The 26,677-nt window shown below is 40.8% G+C and overlaps 1 protein-coding gene across 2 annotated transcripts; it reads right to left on the reverse strand.

Moving 5' to 3' along the window:
- Positions 1-3,303: 3,303 nt before the first annotated feature.
- On the reverse strand, positions 3,304-22,214 carry LOC311494270 (uncharacterized protein). Of its 2 annotated transcripts, XM_084553223.1 has the most exons (14): positions 21,623-22,214; positions 20,881-20,951; positions 16,816-18,043; positions 16,384-16,488; positions 15,754-15,858; positions 15,270-15,356; positions 14,760-14,854; positions 12,403-13,035; positions 11,539-12,276; positions 8,575-10,363; positions 7,202-7,378; positions 5,827-5,988; positions 4,838-4,884; positions 3,304-4,623 (listed from the first exon to the last, which is right to left on the reverse strand). In XM_084553223.1, exons 3-14 carry the CDS (start codon positions 16,869-16,871, stop codon positions 4,100-4,102), a joined length of 4,518 nt encoding a protein of 1,505 aa, XP_084409349.1. In that variant the 5' UTR covers positions 16,872-18,043; positions 20,881-20,951; positions 21,623-22,214; the 3' UTR covers positions 3,304-4,099. The 2 variants fall into 2 exon arrangements, with proteins under 2 accessions (XP_084409349.1, XP_084409348.1); XM_084553222.1 differs by having other exon boundaries at positions 11,539-13,035.
- Positions 22,215-26,677: the final 4,463 nt, after the last annotated feature.

Genomic DNA, 26,677 nt, shown 5'->3' on the forward strand with positions numbered 1-26,677 from the left:
TTGTGGAAAAAAATGTTTTGCCCCACCTTTTGAGAGCTTGTGGGTCCCTGATGACATATCAAAAAAAAAATTTGACCCCCCGACCCCCCCAAACCAGAAATCAGTACGTTGCCTCAGGGCAACAATGCGCAACAAGGGTAGTAAAACGTCAAGGTTTTCTAGTTCAGTTTTGTAATGAAAATGGAACAAAAACAGGGAAATAATGCAAGATCTATATCAACAATGTTTATTTTGTGCCATCAAGTTCCTTTCCACACATATCAGTTATAAAAAAAATCTAAATTGATACTGTTTACATGTATATTTGTGTATCTTTAACTGTTCTGACCTGTATCTACAGTACTGACCTCTGACCTCTATCTACAATACTGACCTCTGACCTCTGACCTGTATCTACAGTACTGACCTCTGACCTGTATCTACAGTACTGACCTCTGACCTCTGACCTGTATCTGCAGTACTGACCTCTGACATGTATCTACAGTTCTGACCTCTGACCTCTGACCTGTATCTACAGTACTGACCTCTGACCTGCATCTACAGTACTGACCTCTGACCTGCATCTACAGTACTGACCTGTATCTGCAGTACTGACCTCTGACCTGTATCTACAGTACTGACCTCTGACCTTTAACTACAGTACTGACCTCTGACCTGTATCTACAGTACTGACCTCTGACCTGTATCTACAATACTGACCTCTGACCTGTATCTACAGTACTGACCTCTGACCTCTATCTACAGTACTGACCTCTAACCTCTGACCTCTATCTACAGTACTGACCTCTGACCTCTGACCTCTATCTACAGTACTGACCTCTGACCTGTATCTACAATACTGACTTCTGACCTGTATCTACAGTACTGACCTCTGACCTCTGACCTGTATCTACAGTACTGACTTCTGACCTGTATCTACAGTACTGACCTCTGACCTGTATCTACAGTACTGACCTCTGACCTGTATCTACAGTACTGACCTCTGACCTCTATCTACAGTCATCACTCAATGATCAATCATGGTACTAAAACTCCAGTGGTTCTCAACTCCGGTGGGGTCCATTTTTACCTGTTCTACACATTATTGATATAGTTATAACATTCTGCCACTGTTTCATAAGAATTGAATTATTTGTGTCAGTATTTTGTAGCAGGGAGGACTCAAACATGGTCCCAAAGACTAGAGTTGAGAAGCACTGCTTTATCATTATTGCCTTTACCAAAGTGACCTAACTGCACAATGTTGCCCTCAGGCAACGTACAAAAAAGATCTATTTTAGTAAATAAATAAAAACTAATTTTGTATTAAAACAACTAAATATGGTTATTTATATGTTTATGTACATGCATACATTTTTGTTTATTAAATTATTTCATATAAAATAAGTAAAAAAAACATTTTTATCTGACCTCTTGTGGGTGCAGCGCACCATGCGGCTTTGCTTCCTGAAAGACTTGACCCACCGCCTAGACAAAGGCCAAGCCCACTTCTACTCATGATTTTATTGGACAGATACATGTCTTGTGACATAATATTTTTAAAAAAATGAAATAAAATTTAAAAGGCCACTGTAATGACCAAAAAAGTGGTGCGTTGCCTGAGGGCAACGCCATGCCATAGAGGGTTAAATTGGTAATGTCCTTCCTAGAAGTTGGTCTCAACTGCTTTGTGAATAACGTTAAAGAAAAAACTAAGCGGTGGCCTAAGAGAAAAGCTCTGTGAATAATGTGTCCTGTACTATGACTAAAAAACAAGTGACAGTATAGCTGCTGAAACTAGCCGTGATTCAACTGGCTAGCTAGGCTAGTTCACACACTGGTCAACTGTTAGCTAACATTACTGATTATCAGCTGCCTGGACACAATATTCCCCAGCAACAAAAATCAAATGATGAGATGACTTACAATCTGTGTATCAGTCGTTCTTTCCATTTTCAAATGGCAATCAAAAATCAAAAAATTAAAAAGTGACTGATTATTTGTTATTTGTTTTTTAATCTAACACAAAACGAATTTTTTTTTTTTTTAATCTTAGGCTCAGATCAAAAATACGAAACGGAAAAACGGGACAAAGGACTCATTTGAATATTTAATTGGTCGGGTTTACGTGACCCGGAGGTTTTGTAATGAGATGTGACTCGAGCGATGTGACGGTCCTTTTCTCAGCGAGCGTCTGAACCGGGAAAATCTAAATCTTGCCCGGATACAGCAATGCTATTTTTTGATTGGCAGTTCAGTAGGTATATTATTTTTATTTGATTGGCTGGTGCGTGAAAGGCGCCTCCGAACTCTACGGGAACGCGCTTGATTAGCGGCGCACCTTGGTGCGCGTTATCGTGGTAATTTCTCTGCGTGAGAAATACAAAGTGTGGCGTGTGAGCGTGTGAACGGGTTGAAATGCGTGTGTCTCACGAGACTTGAGAGCCCTGCATAACACAGCTCTGTTTGTGGTTCTGAAACAGCGATAGATAGACAGATAGATAGATAGATAGATAGATAGATAGATAGATAGATTTATTGATCCCTTTGGGAGGTTCCCGCAGGGAAATTGACATCTCCATCGCTGCAGCGCCATACATGTAGACAAACTGTATAGAAAAAGAATAATACACCCAGAAAAGAATAATAATAATACTAAATATTGTGACTGTACATACGTGGAGAAAAATACCAACTGCACATATTATTGCACCCTATTATTGCAGATTATATAGAAAATTTGCTGTCCCCCCTGTCTTTCAGTCTCTTTCCTCCTTGTCCTCCTCCCCCCAAGTGAGTGGTGGTTAAACAGTTTGATGGCACGGGGGACAAAGGGCTTCCTCAGTCTATTTGTCCTGCACCAGCAGTAGAGATCCATTAGAACAGTAGCTGCTAAAATATTGTACTGCGCCCGGGATGATGTCTTTGTTTATTTGCATATAGAGCGCTAAACTTAGATCGGATGTGAAGAGCTATCTGGATATGTGTTTTAATACCAGGTGTGAACACAGGCACTTAAATCTGGTCACTTGCTTGTAATCAGACTGCCCGGGATTGATGTTAATGAGAGAACTGAGCGGGGTCGCAGTCTAATTCCAGGTGTGAAAGAATTTACTTAAAGCTGTCCACTTGTGATTGGACCACCTAAGTCATATATTAATGTCAGGTGTGAACGGGGATGTAAATGTGGGAACAACATTCAGGGGGATGCTGAAGACTTAAAGGGACCAATCCCTCTCACGAACAAACAAAGGGACAAAAACTCAAAGTGGTCAACATGGTAGATAATGTAGAGGAAGTAGACTGAATTCATTTATAAAGACATTATCATTATCACTATTATTTATTCCAGCTGCATATTTTACAGACATAATAACATACATTTACAAAACAAATCAATAAAACTAATTCATATAAATTACATTATATGGATTCCATATTTCTAACATTAGATACATATATGGAAAATTTAAAATATGGAGCAATTTATTATGGCAGTAGCACAGGGGTTCTCTGTTAACGGACTGCAAACTAGATTGCTGGCCTTGTAGATCCTTCATGACACTTTCTATGACACATTTGAAAAACAGCTGACAACTAAGGAGTTTGTTTCGATAGGCTTGCAGTATCAGAATAATTTAATCGTATAAACAAGTAAATAACAGAAAATGACACAATTTGTATGCAAAATAATAAATGCAATTAGAATGACCAAGTCAAAGTGACCTACATACCCTACCCTAAGTCATATTAATTGTGGCTACCGTGTTAAAACCTCTACCCATCTTTGTTTTTATTATTCTAAGAAGAAAAATTGTTGCACTGCACCTTTAGAAAAATAAAAATAGCGCTGTCCTTTTAAGAAAGATGGTAGTCCTGAGTTGTTGTTGTTGATGTACTGCTGAACTGAGGGCAATGTTGCAATGAAAACTAAAAAAGGTGCAACAGATAGATGATAGACTAACATCTAAAACATTTTTTTCAATGGCACGCGATCTACCCGCACTATCTTCATGATCTACCAGTTGATGGACCTATTAGGCACCCCGGATTTACAGTATGAGCGAGTGAAGTGAAAACAGCGTAAAATTGTTGTGCTTCACTTGCATCTATGAGGAATTCAGTCTATGTCACATAAGGTCACAGAGCCCGCCCTAAGCCAGAAGCTCGGGAAGAGACGGTCTGTGAATTTTGCATGGAAGGTGTGAATGTGGCTCAACTCTCCTGATGAGACACTGTAATAGCTCAGAGTTCCACCTTCCCAGTCCAGGAAGACTGCTATTTTTTGGGAACAGGGTCCTTTGATATCTTCTGATGTGTCCCCATGTATGGCAGTGTATTGAGCCTTCGAGCAGATCAGACTCCAGGACATGTCATTGCATCCTAGACCACCACTATGGTCCCAGCCTCTACCCACTCTTTGATATGCCATGGCAATACCGACCGTCCCTTTCCATTCCACCTCCCAGTAGCAGAGGCCTTTGAAGCCCTCATCACAAAACACCTGCGTCCTCTTAAACCTCTTACTGTTTCCAAGTCGTTCAAATTTATCCACCACCGTGCCTATAGCTACTTTTCTGTTCCCCTTGGACAGAACGAGCCTTGTGCTTGCTGTGCTTTTATCAAGCTTCAGATTTACTCCATCTGAAAGAAATAACGTTTAATTAGGTGTTTTTGTGCAGTTTGAAGACAAGAGAACATCCCAAAAACACAGAAACAAATTAAACAATAAAACATTAGAACCTTTAATCAAGCTTGATGCAAAAATCGTATTATCTGAACTTTAGTTCAACAAGATGAGGCATCGTCTCTGACAAAGCTATAAAATACTGAAAATTACTTTCACAAAAAGACTTACACTTCTTCAGTCCTGATTTTAAGCGCTGCGCTCCATCGTGGTCAAAACTGTAAAAAGAAAAAAAAACAAAAAAAAACAAGATACAACTAGATAAGCTTCAGAACTACCATATTGCAAACTGCCAGTTTATTTTCATGCCATGGCCACTGTCTTTATGCAGCAAAACTGGCTTTGCAGTTGTTATGTCATCTTTCGTAAGGTACGTTTTCAAATCCGAATGACACCACCGAATCACAATTGTCACTGAAGGTCAAGGGGTTAAATTTTGTGAATTTAAGTGGCGATGCTTGGCTCATAATGAACTTCATCATTGGTGACCATGAATCTTTGACTTGACCAACTTAGCAAATTGAATCGGCAAAGTGCTTTGTGGGTTTTGACTTTGAGTATTCAATGTCTTAATAAAGTTGCTCTAATACAATCACCTACTGTTCACCGATCAGGCATAACATTATGACCTATGTCCTGGTCTCTCTTGTGCCTCCAAACCAGTTGTGACTCATTAGAGAATGGACATGAGCCTTCTGAGGGTGTCCTGTGGTCTCTGGTAAGACAATGTTGTGAGTGGGGGCCTTTGGGTCCTATGAATTGAGGGAAGGGGCCTCTGTGGATCATCCCACAGATACTTGATCAGTTTCGGATCAACACCTTGTCCTGTTCTTCATGTTTTGTTTTGTTTTTAGTTGTTCCTAAAGTGTTTTTATGTGTGTGTCTGTGTCAGGCTGCATCCTGCTGGGGATGGCTGCTGCCATCAAGGAGTATCATTGCTATGGGGTGGGGGTGCCTGGTCCGGTCTAGGTGAGAGGTACATGTCTCAGGAACAATCACACGAATGTCAGGTCCGAAAGTTTCCCAGCAGAACATTGAATTGTCACAAGATGGTCAGTGTTATTCACTTTTCCTTTCAGTGGTCATAAATGGTTATGTTATGCCTGATTGGTGTATATATCACTGCAGATATACACACAAACTCTGAAATCGTAACATACCACAGCTTCACATCCTCAGCTATGGCAGAGAGCTCTGCCATCCCATTTTCTCCTAGGTGATTGTAGCTCAGATCCAGTTTTTCCAGGTGGGAGGTTGTGTTGGACTTGAGAGCGGTGGCCAGAAAGGAGCAGCCTTCATGTGTCACCTGACAACCTGACAACCTGCAGACCAGACACACAGAGATGTTTTTGTTTCCCCTCTGGTTACCAGTGGTTAGCAAAAAAGCTGTCAGCTGTCTGGTCGATAGCCAGATTTTGTTCGAACTATTCTTTCTTTACAGAGAAAGAGTTAATAAAGCAGCACAATCCGAGAAACAATTTTTCTTTCATGCACTAGTAACTACCTGGGCATACACAGCTAAAATAGGGTAATTGCTTACACTGCTAAGCATGGATCTGCCACTGTGTATGAATGGATTTGTTTTTTCCACTTAACAGTATTACTGTGACGTTTCATAATTCTGTTGTTGAGTGACTGGCTTTGCCACAACGCTGAGCTGATGCTAGTTTTGCTAGTCAACTATCCTATTTCTTAAATTTAACCTAAAATGTGTTCATAACCGAGGTTAATCGGTGATTCTAAATTGGCCGTAGGTGTGCATGTGAGGGTGAATGGTTGTTTGTGTCTTTGCCCTGTCCTGTGTAGTCCCTGTGATAGAAGGATATTCTGACTTTAGTGCAATGACACATGGGACAGGCTGAAGTCCCCCTGGAACCTGGCGGGGGTGTCAAACATGCATCCCACAGGCCAAAACCAGCCCGCCCGAGGGTCCAATCTGGCCCGTGGGATGAATTTGTAAAGTGCAAAAATGACATCGCAAGACGTTAACTGCAAAATTTCAATAAAAGTAACTCATTCATTTTCAGTAACCGCATGTCCAAGAGTTTGAACAGGTCACCAGCCAATCATAGGACAGCTCTTTTAGCTTCAGCTATAAGTCTAATTTGCTAGGCCTAATTTGTCCACTAGGGGTCGCACTGTTTTAATAAGAGTTGCGGGACACAACACAACACTGAGAGTCACAACTAAAGTGTAGATGGCAGCAATGCGCAAAAATTGCACTTATTTTTTTTACGACACTATTAATGTTAATAAAATGTTTTGTAAAAGGATAGTTAAATGCAGTTAGTTAGATTGGATATTGTGTTGTGTGTTTTACATTTATTACATTTGAATAAATGCTTCTGAATCTAAATGCATGTCTATTTAATGTTGTACAATAAAGTAAAGATGGAAAGGTTTTGGTGTTCTAAAAGGTATTAACTTTTGTGCATCTCAATTTAAATCAATCAGACTTCCAAATTTGCAATTTATTAATTTATTAGACCAGCATGACACTGTAGTAAAACAATAGTAAAAGCAAAGTACACTTACTTGAGAATCACCAGTTTACAGTGGAGACTCTTAAGTCCATCTGCAATTCGCTGCACACCTGAATCAAACAGGTCATTATGACTCAGGTCCAGCTCTGTGAGATTGGAGGATGCAGAGCTGAGGACTAAAGATGACAGCCCACTGCAGGATTCTTCAGTTAGCTCACAATCACTCAGTCTGTGAAAACAATTGTAATCAGAAAGTCTGCTGGACACAACAACTATGGAAAGCTCTGTAAGTCACTAGTGGAGCAACAAGAAGCCACCTACATCATTTCTAACTAGGGTCACATTACTAGGGTCTGTAATAACCAGATACCCCAATGTTGTGTTAACCCCAATGAACTGACTACCTACTAGGGGTTGCACGACTTTTTTTTTCGACTATTGTGTGGTGAAAGTTGAGTTGACGTCGACTACTCTCTGATGAAGTCACTAATATAAACAGTAGAAAGTAATGCTTTGTAACAATGAAATCTGTATTCTCACCTTAAATATATATTGTAGCGTCTCACACAAATAAAGCTATGGAGGCTTTTCTTCAAGTTTAATGAAGCATGAACACGGGCTACTGTTGACCATAGCCTATGCTAACAGTGACACTTCTAATATGCGGCCCTCACTCTGCAAACTCTCAATAACTTATGGCTAACGCATGGTGCATTCACTGACATCAAGGACAAAACACGCTCTACAGCCACAGCAACAATGTCAACTAATAGACAACAACAGATCTTAAAATAAATTTCAAACCAGTCCATTGCACACATAACACACAGCCCATGCGCTACATACTGTGTTCTGCAGATATGTATAGTCTATATAAATTGGCATCATCAGAAGCATTAAATAGTACTCTACAGCGTGCTGTAAGATGGCATAGTGCCACTGAAAAATGTGGTAAATCTCCGAAGCTGTGTAGCTACTACAGCTAAAGGTCTAAGAGGTCTACTTTTGTTGTATTTCAGGACTGACTTACATATTCTGCATGTCACGGCAGTATGGGCTTCATCTTTAGTGAAGTATTTCCATACACTTAACCAACCGCTGCTTGCTTGAACGACCCACTGGGCTCCTCACTTGTCTTTTCTGTGTCATTCGTGTTATTATTGTCACGTGATCAGTGATTACTCGACATGATGCTTAAAGCAGTGTTTCTGGACTGAAGTAATGTACTAACTAGCTAAAGTAATGCTGGGCTCAGTCTACAGGAGTTTTGTGGCGATTTATCATGATCACCCCTCCTAACAATCAGAGGTGAGAGCAAGTGTGGAACTTTGTCCCAGAACATCTGGCAATGTGAAGTATTAGCCCCATCAGGGCTTGATTTACATCAACTGCAATTTGATTCATTAAGTGCAGTAAAGTACTTACAAAGCAGTTTTGGAGGCTCTGACCAATGGCAACAGTCCCAGAAGAACCTTCTCTGATTTCAGGAACTTCTTAAGATCAAACACATCAAACTTCTCATCTGATGTCAACAGCACAAAAGTCAGTGCAGACCACTGTGAGGCAGAGAAACTTTCAAAAGGCACTGTTTCCGACCGCAGGTACTTTTTAACTTCGTTAACAAGGGAGTCGTCATGGAGCTCATTCAAACAGTGGAACAGATTGAGATGTTTATCCAGATCACTGATGTCTTCACTGATCTTCTTTTTAATGTACTCAACTGTTTTCTTGTAGGTCTCCTGGTATTTTTCTGTCTTTTTCAGCAGCTCTTGCAACAGTTTCTGGTTAGTCTCCATGGAGAGTCCAAGCAGAAAGCGTAGAAACAGATTCCAGTCCCCATTTTTGTTATCTAGAGCCTTGTCCACTGCTTTCTTGTAGAAGTCTGATGCAGACACACAAGAAACCACTGAAGTGGGTTTCACAAGCACATTTTTACCCTTGTTGTTGAATGTGTGAAAGGCATATAATGCCGCTAAGAATGCTTGTATGCTCAAATGAACAAAGCAAAACAGTTTCTGTTGGTACAGCCCACGACCTTCTCTCTTGATCTGAGTGAATAACCCAGAGAAGACGGCAGCATTTGTGATGTCAATGCCACGTGCTGTCAGGTTGTCTTCAGTGAAGAGAAGGTTTCCTTTCTCTAGCTCCTCAAAAGCTAGTTTCCCTAAAGATAATATTGTCTCCTTGTTTCTTTCATTCCAGCATGGACCTGTCTCAGTAGTCTCACCTGTTCCATCTTCACTATACTTCACATTAGCCTGTCTGCACTGCAGCAAGAGAAAGTGTATGTACATGTCAGTCAGAGTCTTGGGCATCCCCTCTTCTTTATTTTGGTTCACAAAATCCTCCAGGACTTTTGAAATGATCCAACAGAAAACTGGGATGTGACACATGGTGTACAGACTCCTTGAATTCTTCACATGTGAGAAGATTTTTTCAGCCAGGTCCTTGTCACTGAATCTCTTCCTGAAATACTCTTCCTTTTGCTCATCATTGAATCCTCGCACCTCCGTAACTCTGTCAACTTTATCAGGAGGAATATGGTTGGAGGCTGCAGGCCGGGAGGTGATCCAGATTTGAGCTTTGGGAAGCAGATTTCCTTGGATCAGGTTTGTCAACAGAACATCCACTGAGGTTGGCTCCCTCACATCTGTTAAGTAATTAGTTTCATTAAACTGGAGATCAAGGCGACATTCATCAAGACCATCCAGAACAATCAGGATTTGATATTTGTCATAGTCGGTTATCTCAGAACTTTCCATAGCTGGGAAGAACTGATGAAGTAGTTCCTCAAAACTGTGTTGTGTTTCTTTTCTCAAATTCAGCTCCCGGAAAGGAAGTGGAAATGTGTAATGAATGTTTTCAACTGCCGTACCCTCGGCCCAGTCCAGCATGTACTTCATTGATGCGAATGTTTTTCCAATGCCTCCCACTCCGATCGTCAACACAGTCCTAATGGGATTATTTTCAGATGCAGGTCTGAAGATGTCATGATATTTAATGACTGATTCTTCTCTCATTGGTTTGAACTTTGCATCTTGGACCTGTCTGAACTCGCTGATCTCTCCCCTGTCCCCCTCTGTGATGTAGAGATCTGTGTAAATCTCATTCAGAAGGGCAGAGGTTCTCTGCCTATCAATCCCTTCAGACACACGTGTAAATTGCTCCTTCAGTTGAGACTTCAGTTTTCTTTGACTTGCAACATCAGGCCTCTCTGTAAGAAAACATTTTTGCATAAGAAAGAATTGTTGACAGAAATGACACTGGTATATACTGACCAACTGAAAGTGCAGGCAGTTTTGCACTGAAATTATTTGGAATTGACACTTGCTCTCAGGTCTTTTGCATCCATAAGCTACCAGTACTTGGATGCAAAAACTGCAGCTCATTTAATGTTGTTGTCAGGATTTTGACAGCCTCCTTGACCAGTTTTCACTTTGTCTTCTAATCAATTTTGAAAGGACACTTTCTTTCAACAATGAGCTCCTATAGATGCTTTTTAAGCACTTTGTGGCTTAAAATGGTTCTTGTACAAGTATGCAACCAATAAAATGTCAGAAACATTCCACAAGAAACCCTGGGATTTATTTGGAAAGTTAATAAGTGTCACTACTTCATATGAGCTTAATGAGAATTTAATTCTTAACACAACAGCATACACAGTTATTAAAGGCTATGCACACTCATGTAGTTAAAGGACAACTCCGGCGCAAAATGAAAATGGGGTTAATAACACATGTGTACCGAGTTCGACCGTTCTCTGGTATTTGTTTTCATGCATTTGTTTTGTTAGTCAAATGTGACCAGTTTTCTTGCAAACCGCTAATTAGCGTATAACGCTAGCCTGTCTGTTGCCGGAAGAAAGCACTGAGAGCATAGAGAAGCACTGAACGAAGAGAGTTCAGTTTCCCCAAGATGGCGCCCGCCTGGATATGCGAGCCAGACATGAACGGTACTGTGTTCCTTTTTTAATAAACTGCCTGTATACTTGCAAAGTTCTCAATGCTTCGGTTTACATGTAGAGACCCTAGTTATGCTACCGTGTAAGTGCGGTGATATTGTGAGCCTTGTTAGTGGTATAGAAATAGCGATTTCTTTTTATGTGTAAGTGTGCCCCGAAGGCTAGCGTTATACGCTAATTAGCGGTTTGCAAGAAAACTGGTCACATTTGACTAACAAAACAAATGCATGAAAACAAATACCAGAGAACGGTCGAACTCGGTACACATGTGTTATTAACCCCAGGTTCATTTTGCACCGGAGTTGTCCTTTAAGGTGACTTAAGTATAACAGTTCTGAAAAGATTGTTCTTGGCCTCATCTTTAATTTACTTCGTTGCACCACAAAACCTAGCTGACTTTAAATATCCACTGTGTAATCTTTGCTTACCATGTATTTCTGTCCTCCTGTCAACACAGTCATCAGGCAGCTGTTTAGCAGCTGAAGGTCGGGAAGTTATCCAGACACGGGCTGAAGGAAGCAGGTTTCCTTTGATGAGGTTTGTCAATAGCACATCCACTGAGGCTGGCTCTCTCTCATCAGTCAACTTGACACTGTTGTCAAAGTCCAGAGGATGCTGAAATGCATCCAGTCCATCCAAGACAAACAGAACTTTGAACCGTCCATAGTTAGAGATGACAGATTCTTTGGTCTCCTCAAACAAATGATTAAGAAGTCCCACCAAACTGACTTTTGTGTGTTTTATCAAGTTAAGCTCAGAAAAGTTAATTGGAAATACAACTTCTAAATTGTTTTTGGCAACACCAACAATACTCTTGGCTGTATCTATAACCCAAGTCAACATTGAACCCTTGTTCATGTTATTTTCTGCCCACATTTTTATGAATTTCTGCACATGGAATGATTTTCCGATATTAGATTCTCCAGTAGTCAGCACAGTTCTGATATTCTTTCCTCTTTCACCTTTGAAGATATCTGACACATTCACTTGTGTCAATGATTCTGCCATGTTTTGTCCATTATTCTCATCGTTACCATCACTGTTTTCTCTCATGATGCGTTGTGTGTTTGTCTGGTTAGGATGAGTGATGTCTTCAACTTGAGCGTGTTCTCTGAGAAATCTTTGTTTTAGGTTTGATACAAGCCGCTCCCGACGCTTCAACGACTCTGAATAAACACAATGAATGTGACACATTAGAAGAGGATGAATAGAGCCTGAATGCAATATAAATGTCATCAAAGTTATTATTTTTAACATTGACACATTTGCGTCTATGATATGTTGTTTCTTACCTCGACATTCTGTAACCTTCTCAATATGCTCTTGAGGAATTTTGCCAACTCCTGAAGGTTGAGAGATGATCCAGAGATAAGCAGTGGGAAGTAAATCCCCCTTGATGAGGTTTGTTAGCAGCTCGTCCATCGAGGCTGCTTCTTGTGTACCTGTCAGTTTTCTGTTGTTTTCAAAGTCAAGAGGAAGTTTACATTCTTCCAAGCCATCAAGGACAAAAGCTAATGTGCATTCATAGTTCCAAACATCCTTTTGTTGGACATCATTCAAGATATCATTAAGCAGCTCTTCCATACTTTGAACTGTGTCTCTTCTTTCATTAAGCTCTCTGAAGTGGAGTGGGACTATCAAGTCTATGTTTTGGTTGGAATTTTCTTTTGCCCAGTCGACCATGAACATCCGTGAGTAAAATGTTTTACCAACACCAGCCACTCCCTTTGTTAGCACTGTTCGCACGGTCTTGTCCTTTGACTGAAATATATCATTGTAGGTTTGTACTAGCTTAACTCCATGTTCCTTGTTTTGGACTATCTCGTAGATTTCTGAATCCATCTCCTTTTGTCTCAGTTTTTCCTCATACTGCGCCAAGATTCTGTTCTTCCCATCTTCTGCTAGTCTCTGTTTGACATCGTACACTGAAAGGAGAAAACAACAATAGAAATGATTTAATGACTTCAGCGAATGCACTGTAAACAGTAATGAATGTCAGTTTGCACTGTGAGGATGGACGTTAAATCACTGATGCTGTGGTCTCAATAGATGGGTTGGGTTTCTTGAAAATTCAGAAGAAACCTCATTGCCTCATTATTATCAGCAATTATTAATACTATGTCTATTTTCAGTGTACAGGTATGTGCTGCTGAAAAACATCAGTGAATGAGTCTACTACCTCGAAACTGTGTCACTTTCTCAAAATATTTAGGAGGAATTTTCTCCACTCCTGAAGGTTGAGAGATGATCCAAACATGAGCGGCGGGAAGCAAATCCCCCTTGATGAGGTTTGTTAGCAGCGCGTCCATCGAGGCCCGCTCTTGTATATGGGTCAGTTTTCTGTTTCTTTCAAAGTCAAGAGGAAGCTCACACTCTTCCAAGTTATCAAGGATAAAAGCTACTTTACACTCATGGTTGCGAATCCCTCTCGGTTGGACATCTTTTAAAAAATCATTAAGCAGATCTTCCATACTTTGAACTGTGTCTCTTCTTTCATTCAGCTCTCTGAAGTGGAGTGGGACTATCAAGTCTATGTTTTGGTTGGACTTTCCTTTTGCCCAGTCGACCATGAACATCCTTGAGTAAAATGTTTTACCAACACCAGTCACTCCCTTTGTTAGCATTGTTCGCACAGTCTTTTTCATTGACTGAAATATATTATTGGAGATTTTGTTTATCTCCATCTCATAGGGTTCTGAATGATTCTCCTCTTGACTTTCATACAGGTCCAATATTCTTCTCTTCCCATCCTCTGTGAGTCTCTTTTTGATATGTTTTTCTAAATAGAGAAAGTACAACACATGAAGAGAACTATTAGTCCAACCGGTCGACCCTGAGCAGAGGCATGCCAGCCATGTGGGACAGAGTTATCTGCATGTCAGCCAGGTATATCAAATTCCATGGGTCTTTGCATGTAGGGGATATAGGCTACAATGAAGTATTAAGCATGACTACTTTAATATGCATAACATATATCAAGTATTATGGTGCTGTGAAATGAGGGGTCATATATTTAACCTATACACTGATCAGGCAAAACATTATGACGTAATATTGTGTAGGTCTTCCTTGTGCCTCCAAAACAGTTGTGACTCATCAGAGAATGGACATGGGCCTTCTGAGGGTGTCCTGTGGTGTCTGGCAACAGGATGTTGTTAGTGGTGGGGGGGGGGGGGTCCTATGAATTGAGGGAAGGGGCCTCTGTGGATCATCCCACAGATACTTGATCACTTTGCGATCTAGTGAATTTGGAGGCCAGGTCAACACCTTGTGCTGTTCTTCATGTTTTTTTGAGTTGTTCCTAAATTATTTTTGTGTGTGTGCCTGTGTCAGGCTGCATCCTGCTGGGGATGGCTGCTACCATCAAGGAGTGTCATTGCTATGGGGTGGGGGTGCCTGGTCTGGTCTAGGTGGGTGCTACATGTCTAAGCAACATCCACACAAATGAAAGCCAGGTCCAAACGTTTCCCAGCAGAACTTTGTATTGTCACAAGATGATCAATGTTATTTACTTCTCCTGTCAGTGGTTTTAATGTTGTGGCTGATCGGTATATTTCTATACTCTGTGTGTGTGTGTCTTATAAGGCACTAAAGCTTAAAAATGTCTTAAAGGTTAAATCTAAACTTTGTTATTATTTGTATTCCAAACCTTGTCTCAAGTCCAGGGTGTCACCTTCAGGTAGGTCCCATGTAATGGAGCTGCTTACGGGCACAGATGTCACTGGTGTTTTCTTCTTCAGAGGGCTGTAAAAAACATTTGTGGAAAATATGTTTTAATTCTGTGGACATGAGTAGTAAAGTAAATATCAGTATTAAAGGAATTTGTTCAGAAAAAAAGAGTTAGCGATTAGCGGTTAGAGTCAGCAGCTGGTTGGCTAAGGTTTGTAACTGCAATAGTTACAAACCTCATTTATCTATTTATTTATCATACTTTACACTGAGTGTAAAATATAACAAAAAGAAAAATATTTTTCAGAAAGTTTTGATTTGTATTTATGTCTCTGAAATCACAACCTTGTTGATTCTGGTCAAAGCCAGTGCAGTAAAGTCATTAAACATCATTCAGAATAGAATTGAATAGCCCTTTTCATTCAGAGAATGTGGTGCATTAGTTACACCTCTACATAATGATAGTACCAAATATATGACAGTTTCCTACCTTGATTCTTCTTCGCTGAAGTATTCTGGTACATCATTGGAGTCATCACTTCTCACAGAGACAGTGGTGTTTGGAGGTGTGGGTGGGCTAAAAATAAAACACAGTCACAGTGACAAACCTTAGTAGATAGTATAGAACGTGTCTTGAGATGTCCTAATGATGTTTTTGCACCAAATTCAAATCAACTCTTGAACATTTGGGCCAAATTTGAAGAAGTTCCTTCCAGATGTTCCTGAGATATTGCTGGTTTTCACAAGAATGGGACAAATGAGGGCTCACACTAGTTGCGCTGCTGCTTTTAATGGCCTATTTCTAAATTATTTACATATATGTTTGTGTTTCAAGATGGGACTCATTCACATCAGTACACTCTAATATCTCCTCTAGATAGATAGATAGATAGATAGACAACTTTATTGATCCCTTTGGGAGGTTCCCGCGGGGAAATTGACAATCAAACACAAGTGTGACCACAATTTCTCACCTTGGTTCTTCTTTGCCGAAGTTTCTTGGTACATCCTTGGAGTCATCACTTCTCATAGAAACATTGCTGTGTGTACGCAAAACTGGTCTGTGATCCTCAGTTGGGCTACAAATAAAAACAGGCAACAGTGACAAACCATAAAAACCCTTTTGAGCATCCATTAAAAGTATTAATGTGATGTATTCATGCCACATTGTCATAGCCTGCCCAACTAGTCAAGTGGCAGTGTACATCTATGTCTTTCCAAACTAATATATATCGTGAGCAGAAAGAAGAGGTTCTGAGCGTTTTTGCAGAACATTATGATGTCACAGTGATCAGACACATTGCCTAAAACCTTTAAAAGGAATGGTTTGGATTTGATTTTCTGTGTCATCTGCACATGTAAAGATCTGACCATCACACCAAAGTAAGTCACAAACATTATTACTGAAAGCTGTGGTTGGCCGAGGTCCAGCATTTCTCTCAGTCAAGTCAAGAAAAATGTACGACTTTATAACTGGATCATTTGAAAACAAGTGACCATCTCAAAACACAAAAATAAATGTCTGATCCTACCATTAGTGCTTGGCTTAATACTAGTTTCCATTCTGTCTCCATCAAAGCACTGAACTAACAACAATTTCTCACCTTGGTTCTTCTTTGCTGAAGTTTCTTGGTACATCCTTGGAGTCGTCACTTCTCATAGAAACATTGCTATATGTACGTGAAACTGGTCTGTGATGCTCAATCGGGCTACAAATAAAACAAGAAACAGTGACACACCTTAAAATCCCCTTTGAGCATAAAGAAAACACTACAGTATTTATCTGTTGAATTCAAATCAATTCCTCTTGAACATTTGGGCCAAATTTGAAGAAGTTCCCTCTAGGTGTTCCTGAGATATCGCTGGCATTCATTAAGAATAGGACAAACAAGAGGTCACACTAGTTGCGCTTCTGCTATTAATGGCCTATTTTTAAATTATTTACATATATGTTTATGTTTCAAGATGGGACTCATTCACATCAGTACACTCCAATATCTCCTCTATCAAACACAAGTGTGACCACAATTTCTCACCTTGGTTCTTCTTTGCCGAAGTTTCTTGGTACATCCTTGGAGTCATCACTTCTCATAGAAACATTGCTGTGTGTACGTGAAACTGGGCTGTGATCCTTAGTCGGGCTACAAATAAAAACAGGCAACAGTGACAAACCTTAAAAACCCTCTTGAGCATCCATAAAAAGTATTAATGGAATGTATTCATGCCACATTGTCACAGCCTGCCCAACTAGTCAAGCGGCATTGTACATCTATGTCTTTCCAAACTAATATATGTGGTAAGCAAAAAGATGTTCCTGAGATACTTTATGACTGGATCAAGTGACCATCTCAAAACACAAAAGTAAATGTTTGATCCTACCATTAGTGCTTGGCTTAAAGTTTTTTTTTTTTTTTTTACAATCTGGACCTTATTTCTGGTATAAAATACGATTGTTTACTCACCCATATAACTTTTGTGTTAGTTGTAGTGAATCAGAAGATATTTAGATCTGCGTATATCCATATAGTGGGAGTGACGGGGGCACCAAAACACAGCCTCTAAATAACGCATTATCTGCTGCGAAACTCGTTTTGATACGCTAGTGCTATTCCCAGAGTTAGCTGTTATCATCATCCAGGGTCTGTAGATTAATTACTATTCATATAAATTACAAGTAAACAAGCCGACCATCGCGGGTGCGCACAGCGCTCAGAGATGACATCATCCAGGTCAGAGGTTAGTAGGTTAATCTACAGACCCCGGATGGTGATAACAGGTAACTCCGGACTCAACATGGAATAGCACTAGCATATCATAACAAAATATTGGTGAAATGAACGAGTTTCGCGGCAGATTATGCGTTATTTAGAGGCTGCGTTTCGGTGCCCTGATCACTCCCACTATATGGATATACACGGCGCGCCACCTGATCTAAATATCTTCCAAACGACTCCAAATGACACCAAAGTTATATGGGTGAGTAAACGATCGTATTTTATGCCAGAAATAAGGTCCTGGTTGCAAAAAACTGTAATTCCCTTTTAATGGCCTGTTTCTACATTATTTACACATATGTTTGTGTTTCAAGATGTGACTCATTCACATCAGTACACTCTAATATCTCTTCTATCAAACACAAGTGTGACCAAAATTCCTCACCTTGGTTCTTCTTTGCCGAAGTTTCTTGGTACATCCTTGGAGTCATCACTTCTCATAGAAACATTGCTCTGTGTATGCGAAACTGGTCTGTGATCCTCAGTCGGGCTACAAATAAAAACAGTCAACAGTGACAAACCTTAAAAACCCTTTTGAGCGTCCATAAAAAGTATTAATGTGATGTATTCATGCCACGTTGTCACAGCCTGCCCAACTAGTCAAGTGGCATTGTACATCTATGTCTTTCCAAACTAATATATGTGGTAAGCAAAAAGAAGAGAAGAGAAATTTTGAGTGTTGTTGCAGAACATATCACAGTGATTTCTAATTAGTTCTTATTGACAGTTGTGCCAAATCGAACAAATTCCCTCGAGGCATTCCTGAGATATTGATTGCGTTCACAAGAATGTGACTGACATGAGGCTGACGCTGTTAACCATCATGGTTTCTACTGTACAGCTTCTGAAGAGACGGTTTTTGAGTTTGTTTGCCTCTTTCTGATTGTTGCACATTGCATTGACTTAAAATGTGAAAACTGGAGATAGGACTGCACGGTTCAGATTTGATTCAAGACATTCGACTGTCCAGATCTGTGTGTTACATAAAGTGGGTGCTGACCTTTTCAGGCCAAACAGCTCGCATTCCTAGATTCTTGCGATGCTTCTGCGTGCTATCTGTGTCTTACTTAGTTCATTTCGTTCATGTGGCGAGCCTGTTCGACCAGCTCTTCAGGCATCTTCCTGCCCGCATCACGCATAGTTTTATGCAGCCAAGAGTCAACCACCTGTCTCCACACGGTCTGCACGCTACATCAGCTTTAACCTTCAGCCAGCTCATCAGTTCATCAGTTCATGTGATAATCAAAACACGGATGCCTCTTCTGAGCCCGGTCAGTCACTCGAGTGTGCGGAAATACTTTTCTTAAGATCTGGCCCGTTCCACCGTGACATGCAGAATATGTAAGTTAGTACTGCAATACAATAAATGTACTACTGCAATGCATGATGCACATCCACTAACGCTAGCAGAGGAACGGTCCAGATCATCTCAATGACAGTCAGTTAACAACTTCATCAAACATCCTGCGGTAACAAAGAGAATGAGGATGCACATCAACTATTTGCTGGTGAAGGTCACTGTCTAAAGTTATTAGACCTTTAGTTTCGGAGATATAACGCATTTTTATGTCTTTTTTTATCCCGGCTAAGGTGTGAAATACTATTAAACGCTATTGACGGTGCCGATTTATTTGGCTAAACATATCTACAGTGCACAAGGCCTCTGTGGATCAGGCTTGTTCCAGTTCATCCCACAGATACTTGATCAGTTTGGGAATTTGGAGGCCAGGACAACACCTTTTGCTATTCTTCATGTTTTTTTTTTTTTTAGTTGTTCCTAAAGTGTTTTGTGTGTGTGTCTGTGTCAGGCTGCATCCTGCTGGGGATGGCTGCTGCCATCAAGGAGTGTCATTACTATGGGGTGGCGGTACCTGGTCTGGTCTAGGTGGGTGCTACATGTCTAAGTAACATCCACATGAATGAATGCCAGGTCCAAAAGTTTCCCAGCAGGACATTGAATTGTCACAAGATGGTCAATGTCATTCACTTCTCTAATGTTATGCCTGATGAGTGTATGTCTTTAATGGATTTTACTTTCACAGCCTAGGACTGATTCACTTATGTAGCCCTTGCTAAAGCAATTTATTTATTTTGATAACAAATAGAGTCATAATTCATTAAAGTTCGTTATGTACTGAAGGCTGTAAAAATTCATACATATGGTTCAAATACAGAAAAAACATATAAAAACACAAGAGTTAAGTTCATGCTGATTTAGGTTGCGCTTGTGAGATACGAGTCATTGTATGATATTATTTAGGATCACTGCATTATTACTTTATAAGAGTAAGCCAGGCCCTGCCCCATACGCACATGAGATGGGTGTAACACTTAGATTAAAATCTCCTTTGAACACATGATGTGGGTCCGGGGTCTGTAGATTGACCTACTAAACTCTGACCTTTACCTGTTTACCTGTAATTTATAGGAATAGTAATTCATCTACAGACCCCGGATGATGATAACAGGTAACTCCGGACTCAACTAGTGCATCATAACAAAATACTGGTGAAATGAACGAGTTTCGCGGCAAATAATGCGTTATTTAGAGGCTGTGTTTCGTGCCCCGATCACTCCCACTATATGGATATACGTTGATCTAAATATCTTCCGAATGACTCAAACTGACACCAAAGTTCTATGGGTGAGTAAACAATCGTATTTTATGCCAGATATAAGGTCCAGGTTGTAAAAATGGTAATTCCCCTTTAAGTCTACATGTATAATGTAACTGTAGCTTAAATATGTTTTGGTAATCCAATAAAATAACAAAACTCGTGTCAGTGTCCAAACACAGAGAGACTCGAATCTATTTATGACAAGGGCGATGCTCCTTGGTGCTACTGCACAGAGAAATGGTACAGAACATGCAGTGGGTCGCTGACATATGCACAGCGGTTACCTGAGCCACTGTCACTCTGTGCTGTTGCCAAGTTTACCCACAAAGACTATCTACGACTCAAAATACACCCTCTCTGATTTGATAAAATACAATACTCTGTTCACTTAATATACAAAATGATCAAAATTTGTTCTTCTGTTACTGGGATTAAGTGATGTAGTAACAAAGCGCTCAAAGTAGAGACTTACTCAAGGCCAAAAAAATAATCTTTGGGTTACAGCCCTGAATGCCCAGGCCAGACAGCACACCTGGGTCACACTGACCTTGACCTTTGACCACCAAATCTAAGCAGTTCATCAGTTCCAAGTCAGTGTTGGTGCCATGCTATGTCAGGAATGAGGAAGAGGATCTCAGTGACTCAGTGAAAACAATTCCACTGACATGTTGGTTATTTTATTTTCCAGCACTTTGCTACCGTTTCTTACCTGGAATCCATTCTCGAAGTTTCCAGGTCCTTTCTTGAAGCAGTCTCATGGAAACGCCAAAAACTATCCGTCTGCAATTCAAGAAATAACATTTTTCCGATTCCAAGTAGTATTACTACCTACATTAAAAACGAGTTTTGTATCCATTGCACTTAACACTGAATGTGCCAACACACTGGTATAGTGCTTATCATTATTCTGGAAATCTGGATTCTTACAAAAATACTGACCGTGGAACACAAATACACACAAAAGCAACGCAAAAAGAGACAAAAGTACAAGAGGGAGGGCAAGGGGAAACATGCATGACTTAATTTGTGCCTTGTTCAAAAGGTGATAATTAAAACTTCCCTTATGACTGTAAATAAAAATGGCTTTAATGTGGCTCTCATCATTACGGACCAATCAGAACTTTTCCCAGAAACAAGCAGCGTTCTTAGGGTTAGGGTTAGGGTTAATAAAACATGAGCAGATAAAGAATTTTAACAAAGGTATACCTTGAACAAAATGAAATCCTGACATGCTGAGAAAGGCTTGTGATTTTCTTAAGATCAAACCAAATTTTAAAATGCAACATACTACAAATGCACCTAGTGAGGTCAGTGTGTATTTTACATGCAAGGAGCAGCATGGCTACGGGAGTATGGGGACAGGAAATAAATGACAGCAACTCACTAAATTCAACTGGCATTTAATGGAAGGGCTAAACAGATATAATACAGGCTAATGTAAATGATCTTACCAGTAAAGCAGAAGTAGCGCTGCTCCAATGTATACATTTCAAACCAGATGTTCGTTCCCATTTGTCTTTAAGTCAGTGTTTTGTTTTCGCTTTGTGTCTGCACGACACTGCTACTGAAACCTGTTGCGCAAGTTCACTCATTCTGAGTCTCCAAAAAAAATAGACGTCTTTTCCTTGTGCGTGATAATGACTGGACCGTAAGAATGCGGGTGGATTCTTACCTTTGAGGCGGGGTTGGTATCTGTGCGTTCTACATCGCTTGACTCATTGCGCAGATGAGAGGCAATCTCCATGTTGCTCTTTATCACTTTGGATCTTTATCTTTCACGCATAAGCGCATCGAGTCGCTCCGGTGACAGCCAGTAGGTCAGCTAAAAAATCATTTAGGTTCAAATAAAGACGTTATCTCCATAATTCATCCAACTAAGAGCTCACAGATCCAGTTGTTTCGCTACTTCTTTCAAACTTTTTTCAGAGAGCCAACAGAGTCAGAGCCAACCAGGGCATCTTGTACAGATTCAGATAACTTTCCTTTTCTTTATGCTCAGGTCAGGAACGACAGAAATGTGTGCTGCTGGTTTTATTGCGGTACGTTCACTGGCTTGATGGATGGACTGAACGTAATGGCGTGTAATCTCTCTCTCCACAGCCACTCACAGCGGCTGAATGTTTGTAGAAAGTAGGTACATTTACTCTATTTCATGTCATGTCATGTCAACGACAGAAATGTGTGGACACAAAGGAGAGACTACGGATCTTTAATGAATTATTTTGACTACATTATGAATGAAACTCATATTTAAGTCACATTACTGGCCAGCATGTCAACATTCCTTTATAGCCTCTAGCCAACTTGTCCATCCTCCTACCCTCACACACTATTTCAAACCTTTTCATCGATAGTTTGATTTTATTTCCAACTCCACAGTTCAGTCTCTCTTTTTCTAAAATTACACGTACTGCTAATAAAGAAAGTAAACTTGTGTTTCTTGCTTTCCTGAATTTGAGCGACATAGACAAGGACCAAACTGTGACGGCTAGACGATCGGGTCAGAGGATCTCCAAGTCTGCAGCTCTTGTGGAGTGTTCCCGGTCTGCAGGGGTCAGTACCTGGGGCGGCCAAGGATCATTGATGCACATGGGGATAAGGCTTGGCCTGTGAGGTCTGGTCCTACAGACGAGCCCCTGAAGCTCAAACTCCTGAAGAAGTTAATGCTGGTACATCAGTTAGTGGTGTATGGGGCTGTGTAGCTAGAGACCAGTCAGGGCATCCATGCTGACCCCTGTCCACAGCTGAAATCTCCTACAATGGACACTTGAGCATCGGAACTGGACTACGGAGGAACTGAAGAAGGTGGTCTGATCTGAGATGGATGGCCGGGTGCATCACTTAGCTGGGGAACGTACGGAACCGGGATGCATCACCCTCGGCCTGTGGGTTGTACTTGGTCTACATGAATGCCAGGACACAAGTTTCCTAGAAGAACAGGCCGTTGTGGCTGATCGGTAGATATACATTCTGGTGGCGGGAATCACATGAATGGATTATATCATGGTAAGACAACAACGCTGAATGCTTAATATAAAAGAAAATGAAAAATGAGGGCTGATGTAGCATGAATTGGGGTAGGCATTGGACCCTAAAGTTGAGGCATTTGCATTTACAGTGCATGCAAACACACACCCTCTTCAAAAAATCATTGAGTCATGTGTGACACTTTCTCTTTTCCTGAATTTCAAAACTTTCTGCCTTTTTCTTCTTCTTCTTTCGTTTTCACATCTCTGGAGCTGCATTCCTTTAGGACTCATCTTGTGGCTACTTGTCCAGTTGAGCCGTGCGCTAGCAGGTCTTCTGGATATTTCTTTTTTTTTTTTTCTATGTGTGTGTGTGTGTGTGTGTGTAGTGCAGCAATAGATCCCAGGAGTCCTAAAAAGATTTGGGTGTCTAAATGTTTCCAGTGGAAGAATTTAACCTCTGAACTCCAAAAGAAAGTGCTTTTCATTCATCAGGAAGAAAGTGGACGCGCGCTCACGCACACACAAATACAGTGCGTACACTTAGTTATAGGTTGCCACGATGATTCATGAGTTGCACGGTCATTTCCCTAAAGGCCGGACTTTTGACCCCTGCCAGTTGCAGAGAGCAGTTCAGTTCTCCGTCTGAGCGATCGCGTCCGTACAGTCGTCTGTGCGCTCTCTTCTTCTTTCACCTCACTGTGTCTCATCCATCCCTCCTCACCTCCCGCTCACCTTTACTCCTTGGCTCCTTCGTGACGTTTCCTTCCCAGCCACTACACCTACTCAGGGAGGATACGTAGAAAAGAGCGGAGAAGAATTATGAGCTCCTCGAATGTTTTTCATTTTGTCATCCAGGAGTTGACGGCTACTCGCCTTCTTACGTTAGCATGTTATTTCCTGCAGCTGCTGGTTTTATTGCGGTACGTTCACTGGCTTGATGGATGGACTGAACATAATGGCGTGTAATCTCTCTCTCTACAGCCACTCACAGCGGCTGAATGTTTGTTAGAAAGTAGGTACATTTACTCTATTTTATGTCATCTTGTACTCTACAATGTTGTTTTAATCCAGCTGTAGTTGCATCTGCAGTTTGAAGAAAATTCTGACGCTCACGAAGCTGCACGCCAGCTTAAGACGTGCCACTCTCAGTCTGTCTCAAAATACCAGATAATGATAATGGGCTCTGCATGCAGACACTTTATCTGACAAACTAAAGACAGTTCTGTTTCTCCCTTGAAGTGTCAAAGTTAATTTACTGAGCAGGGTAAGCTTGACTTTTTAGCTGAAAGCATCTCTGCAACAGTTCAGATCCAGACCAGAGAGCTCCCCCTTGTTGTAAAGAAAGCTGCAGCTGAGACAGGCCAGGTCAAGTTCATCGTACTCACTGCACACATGGCATATGATTTTAAAACGATCAGGTATGACCACTGACAGGAGAAGTGAATAACATTGACCATCTTGTGAACATTCAGTGTTCTGGGACTGGCATTGGATGTTACTTAGACATGTAGCACCCACCTAGACCAGACCAGACACCCCCACCCCATAGCAATGACCCTCCTTGATGGCAGCACCCATCCCCAGCAGGATGGCTTGAATCGGGACCAGAGAAACTAATTTCGTTCCATCCCATGTACCAACACGTGTTGAAATGACAATAAAGAATCCTTGAATCCTTGAATCACACACACAAAAACACTTTAGGAACAACTCAGTCATATTTTTATATTATATATATATATTAGCTATATTATACATGTAGACTTAAAGCCTTAGAGGTGTAATTTTAGCATATTTACATGGAGGGAAAGAAAGAAAAGCAACACCATTTCGTGAGGCTCGAATGTAATCGGTCGCTTAATTCAGAATGATTTACTCATCAAGTAAAAGGTGTGGAATTGTTTCCAAGAGCTACGTCGGCATTTGGAAACGTGAACCCACATCGTGCGTTCAAAGGAGATTTTAATCTAAGTGTTACACCCATCTCATGTGCCTATGGGGCAGGGCCTGGGTTACTCTTATAAAGTAATAATGCAGTGATCCTAAATATCATACAATGACTCGTATCTCACAAGCGCAACCTAAATCAGCATGAACATAACTCTTCTTTTTTTAAATTGTTCTGTATTTTAACCATATGTATGAATTTTTACAGCCTTCAAAACATAATGAACTTTTATTTTGTTATAAATCAATAAATCAATTGCTTTAGCAAGGGCTACATAAGTGAATCAGTCCTACCTTAACATTAGAGAAGTGAATGACATTGACCATCTTGTGACAGTTCAGTGTTCTGCTGGGAAAATACTGGACCTGGCATTCATTCATGTGGATGTTACTTAGACATGTAGCACCCACCTAGACCAGACCAGGCACCTCCACCCCATAGCAATGACACTCCTTGATGGCAGCAGCCATCCACAGCAGGATGCAGCCTGACACAGACACACACGCAAAAATGCTTTAGGAACAACTCAAAAAAAACAAACATGAAGAACACCACAAGGTGTTGACCTGGCCTTCAAATTCACTAGATCCCAAACTGATCAAGTATCTGTGGGATGATCCACAGAGGCCCCTCCCTTCATAGGCCCCCCACTAATAACATTCTGTTACCAGACGCCACAGGACACCCTCAGAAGGTCCATGTCCATTCTCTGATGAGTCACAACTGTTCTGGAGGCACAGGGTAGACCTACACAATATTAGGAAGGTGGTCATAATGCTATGCCTGATCACTGCATATGCTCATTATTCAGGAGAGCTTATTTTCATGCTTTGTACCAGCCTTACAATGCCTTCTCTTCATGTAGAGATGATAGACTGTAGAAAAAATGAACGACGTGACTTTTCTTCTTCCCATTGGCCAAACTGATGCTGGTATCCCGGGGATACGGGTGGCACCATCTTGCCAGTGTGGAGCCAGAGTCTGTCCAAGAATGGAGCCACGTTAATGGATGACAAGCCCCACCCACTAACATGGAGGAGGTGGAGCCTATCACCTATACTGCAGCCAGCCACCAGGGGGAGCTCTACTTGCTTTGGTTTCACTTTTGAGGAGTTGTCATGGCGTCAACTTTTTTGGATAGACTTTTTCTTTTCCCTTCTTCCTGCTTGTCAATCTGTTTCTAACTGTCTTCCCTCCTGCTCCTAATCCCCTCCTAATTTGTAATTAAGCAATTTGTTTCCTATGTACTTCATATTGGCCATCATTATCCACCCTTATATTTACACACAACAACCCAGTCCCAATCCTCTCTGGCAGTTTGCTTTCTTTTCCTTATCAGCTGGAGCCAATTGTTGAGTCTGGAGACACAGATCGGCAGCCAAGCAGTGTCTCATTTCTGATCTCCAATAACCATTCACAGCTGAGAGACACATAGCTCCAATTATCACAAGAGGGAAGAAAGGGAAATGGAGGGCGTCAAAGAAGGAGGGAAAGAGTGAAGTAAAGAATATTATATTATAATATTTTTTTATTAATATATTTTTTTCTATTTCAACCCCCCTTCTCTCCGTCTTTCCTCTCTATACCTC

Source organism: Chelon labrosus (assembly GCF_963514085.1).
Source record: "Chelon labrosus genome assembly, chromosome: 10".
Taxonomy (NCBI): Eukaryota; Metazoa; Chordata; class Actinopteri; order Mugiliformes; family Mugilidae; genus Chelon; species Chelon labrosus.

Coding starts and splice junctions, on each gene's coding strand:
- LOC311494270 (XM_084553222.1), bottom strand. CDS start 16,871: ATGAGAAGTGATGACTCCAAGGATGTACCAAGAAACTTCGGCAAAGAA. Junction 14,855..15,269: donor TTCAGCGAAGAAGAATCAAG/GTAGGAAACTGT, acceptor TGTTTTTTACAG/CCCTCTGAAGAAGAAAACAC. Junction 10,364..11,538: donor CAGGAGGACAGAAATACATG/GTAAGCAAAGAT, acceptor GTTTTCTTACAG/AGAGGCCTGATGTTGCAAGT.